This window comes from Ilyonectria robusta, assembly GCF_021365365.1.
Source record: "Ilyonectria robusta strain PMI_751 chromosome Unknown BGZ61scaffold_1, whole genome shotgun sequence".
Lineage (NCBI taxonomy): Eukaryota > Fungi > Ascomycota > Sordariomycetes > Hypocreales > Nectriaceae > Ilyonectria > Ilyonectria robusta.
In genome coordinates this window covers 5204977-5209106 of record NW_025764435.1, presented here as the reverse complement: position 1 = coordinate 5209106, position 4130 = coordinate 5204977, and the positions used below count along the sequence as shown (strand labels likewise).

Below are 4130 nucleotides of genomic sequence, written 5' to 3'. Positions count from 1 at the left end.
TCAGGAGAGCGATAAGTCAAGGCACGTTCGCTTCACTCAGATGTTTCATCCTCGCGACCCCTGAGAATCGTCGTGGGCTAAGCGAACCCTGACTTTAGTTTCGACGCTGCTAGTCTTGCCATACTGCAACGGCTCGACACGTTGGAAGATCTGTTCAAAATTGCACACCCTGAGACACTAGGGCCCCGTGCGATTCAACATGAGCCATCTCTAGAAGATACGACACAAAGCGTCAGATCTGCAACCCCAGAACGGTTCTTACCCTCTGAGGTCTACTCCATCAACATCGAGACGACTCTAGAATGGCCAGTTCTCAAAGTAGAGCATCAAGGTCCACAGTCAGGACTGAAGAGCATTATCCAGACAGGGAACTTGAGTTCGGGTCCTCGCCTCCTGTCAACATCGGACCTTGATGCCACTGACACTGGATCTTTGCTGCAATGCTTCCTCAAGAATTTTCACATTTACAATCCTGTCTTGGAGATATCGTGCATCGAGAAATACGTAAAGAGCACCGTTTATAACGGGCTGGGTTGGGGTGCAGAGTCGTGCCTTTCGGTATTTCGAGTCTCCTCAAGTCAGCGCGCAGACAAGAAGGCTAATCACAACCAGCTTCTTATATTCGCTCTGGGAACCATTGCAGTCCCCGAAATTCGGTCTGACTCGGAAACCTCGTTAGTATTTTTTCAGTCCGACCAGTTTCGGCGCGCAGAGTCTTTTTTCTTAGCTGCTCAACGACGAATTGGCCCAGCATTGTGCAACAGTGGCATCATTAAAGCACAGATTTTCTTCTTAGCCGGAGTGTATCTCATGACCACGATCAGGCCATTTGAAGCTTGGAGAATGTTCATCCAAGCCTTGGCTTGCTGCCAGACACTTCAACCGCCGTCGGGCGATTTACAGCAAGAGGGATCTTAGATATATCACAGTATCTACTGGACATGCTTTAAGTCTGAACTGTGAGTATGCACTGTGGTATGATGGCATGACGAAGCTATGGTTGCTGACATGGTCGATCATAGGGAACTACGATTGGAATTGAATATCGCCGAGAATAGTGTTTGGAACCTGCAATATCCCGAATTCTTCCCGGCACCCCCAAAAAGTCTCCAGTCTCAGGGCGAAGGAACTTGGTACTTTTACTTAGCTGAGATTGCTTTGAGGCGACTTGGGAACAGGATCTTGACGCATACGTGCCAGTTCAAGCCATCGGAAAGCTCGATTGCTAATAGAGTATCCAAGACAATCGAGTTTGAGCAACAAGCCTATAGCTGGTACGTCGTATCCCTGATCGAATGCTCTGACTGACCTCACCATATATTTCTAGGCTCGATTCTCTCCCTAGTTCACTAAGACTCGAAGGGTCGCACTATGAGAACATTAACAGCTGTGATGAATATGCTCCATTGCGATTTATCCTAAACAGTCACCTTTTGGACTGCTACGAGACGATATATTGGCCTTTTATAGTCGATACAATCTATAGAATTTTATATAATAACCTTAATTCTAAAACCTTTACTCGGAAAGGGTTCGAGATCTGCGTTCGCCGGATTAAGGAGAACGAGCCAGGATTCCGGTATCGTCATCACGGAACGTGGCTTACGCTCCGATCCTGTACCCGGAGCGCATTAGTATTGCTCGCTGCAGCGCGGTCGAAGCTCGATGATGTGCTTTCTGTTGAATGGGTGGTCTTCGTTACCAAGGTTATGGAATTGTTGCAGTATTGGAAAGACGAGATTCCGGACGCTGCCGACCGATTGAGGATTTTGGATGAGCTCCTGAAATCTACCCACAAACCGGAGTAGGGCTCGGTCACATTTCCATCATTTTTGATGGGCCGGACGCCAATATTTCACCTGTTGGCAAGGTGGACGTCGAGCGCGCCGAGGTTGAACACAAATCTTAGCTGACGAGACATGGCAAGCTGCAAGAACATATAAAAGGCGGTCTATCAGCTGTGGAATATTGTCAGTTAGACATCGCCATTGATGCCAAAAAACCGAGTTGTATTTGAATGGTCTTGTATTGAGTGCCGTATTTAGTTTATAGTTGAGGCGGTCTATGACCGAGCCTTGAATAACCCATGATTCGTTCCGCGTAGGCTCTAGAGGCTTAGACCTAAATTCCCAGTCCATTATTCTTCTGACATGACCCGAATTGCGTTAGAACATTGGCATTGCCTTGCCTTTCAATTTGATCTGTCGGTGGTAGGCTCGCTCTGTCTCGCTTGTATGGTCAATATCTGATGGAAAAGACGCCTAATAAAAGTCACTTGACTCTAGGCCACACTAGCTTTATTGCTTGTCATATCTTATGGACGGTCATTTCCTGCATGCCTTGCCCAAATCTCGAGTGAGACTGGCATTGGTGGGCGGCACACATGATTTCTTAATTCAACACATCTAGCACGGGATGTCTCTCTTTCCATCTTCAGTGCTATAAAAAGCCGGAGTCCTGCATTCTACTACCTAAATTGTTGAGCCATTCATGTTCAAGGCGGTAAAGGACAACTTGAATTCGCCTTTTTACGATAGGGTAGTTCCCCAGGCTGTTCGCTAAATTCGGGACATAACGTGGGCTACCTATCCTGTGATTGTTTGGGCCTGGCCAACGGGTAGATTCATCACGTTTCTGTTGAACAAGTCAAACCAATCAGAGTAGTATATTCAATGAGAAAAAGGTAGAAAATCTGGTCGAAAAGTTACAAGTTACCTCAGTCCGTTTAGCTTCGGAAAGTAGTAGTAGTAGCGGTGTTGAATGTTAGTTGCGTTGATGTATCCGACTTTCCCTTCCCATGCCGAGCCGTGCCTAAAGAGCTTATCTAAATAAATGAAAGCTGCTCAACATGCCCGAAAAAGGTGACGTTCTTTCCTTCCCATGTGCCAGTACCTTGGCCATATCCCTCAGTGATGTTGTATCCGTGGTAACCCCCAGCAGGCGTCGCTTCCGAGTACTTGGCTGACTGTTCTATCTCAAAGCTTGCCTCTCGGGTCGACAGGCTCAGTACGAACTTGGAAAAGTATGATAATCCGGTCTTTGTGCTGACCCACTTGCCCAATGCGCGAGAGCTGGAATCAACCTCAACCACTTCATGTAAACCGTTAGGATGCCAGATGGTTGCCCAAGCGCGCTTGCTCAGCGTGCCTTCTGGAGTTGGAGCCAGGGTCCAGCAATGTACCATGACGCCATTAGAAAGGTACAGCCAGAAACCCAAGTGCCCTCCCGGAATGTCAAATATACCCGACTGTCGTTCAAAGAAAGCGAAAGAGTTTTCATAATCAATCTCAGTGGGCTGCCCATCAACTGTAAGAGTGCCATCGACGCGCATCGTGGGATTTCCCTGACGAGAGGTTAACATCCATCCATGGCCATTTGCTGGAAACGGATTTCTTTCTTACCCAATACCAGGAATACCCCGGAATGAGGCGGCGGAAGTCGTCTCCGCTAACTCTGTTTGGCGAGATTGTGACGCCGCCACTTCCACCAATGTACAGATTCTTTCCAGTGGGCGAGAAATGTACATCGAGATTAACACCGGCAAAATCGGCTTTGTAGTAGAGGTCGGTGTAATTGTCACCACCGGCCGGGCTCGAGAAGTTCTGGATTGCTGATTCAAGGTAAACTTGATCTTCCCGTCCGATGCCCGGAGCGAATGCAGTTCCACCCGGAGCTTGTTCCGAGAGGTTCTGAAGGTCGTTCAGGACGAAGATTCCAGTAGTTCCGCCAGCAAAGAAGTTGGGGGCAAGCGTGACATGATACTTGCGGCCATCTACAAGAGTGACCCAGAGGAGGAAGAAGTAGCTGTACAGATGGAAGGAAAATAATTAGTATCGGCCCTCTTTCTAACTAAGAAGATTGGACGCGGGACACAACTGACCTGTTGAGATTGCCGAGGGTGTCAGGGCTAGGGTCCTGCCAGGCCATCGTTCTGCGAACATCATAGCGACCCACGTAAGTCTACATCGATAAATATTAGAATATTAGACACTTAATCTACAAAACACAGTAGAGGGACGTACGCCATCGTTTTCAATAGTGCTTGGTGCAAACTTTGGTGGTTTGAAGGACGGAATCTTCAGGCCGGCCACCGCGATGGATAGCGCAAGAAGGAGAGTCGGGATGTGCAT

The 4130-nt window shown here is 48.0% G+C and overlaps 2 protein-coding genes across 2 annotated transcripts; one reads left to right on the top strand and one right to left on the bottom strand.

The window, feature by feature from the left end:
* Window positions 1-96: 96 nt before the first annotated feature.
* BGZ61DRAFT_545000 (uncharacterized protein) lies at window positions 97-1808 on the top strand (the record flags this gene model as incomplete). Its single annotated transcript, XM_046255286.1, has 5 exons — window positions 97-558; window positions 613-887; window positions 930-959; window positions 1023-1281; window positions 1377-1808. Coding segments are annotated over 5 exons (1458 nt in total), but the record flags the coding sequence as incomplete, so codon positions are not given.
* Window positions 1809-2824: 1016 nt separating this feature from the next.
* Window positions 2825-4130, bottom strand: BGZ61DRAFT_544997 (uncharacterized protein; the record flags this gene model as incomplete). Its single annotated transcript, XM_046255285.1, has 4 exons — window positions 2825-3343; window positions 3402-3804; window positions 3881-3960; window positions 4023-4130. The coding sequence occupies 4 exons, from the start codon at window positions 4128-4130 to the stop codon at window positions 2825-2827; spliced, it is 1110 nt and encodes a 369-aa protein (XP_046113268.1).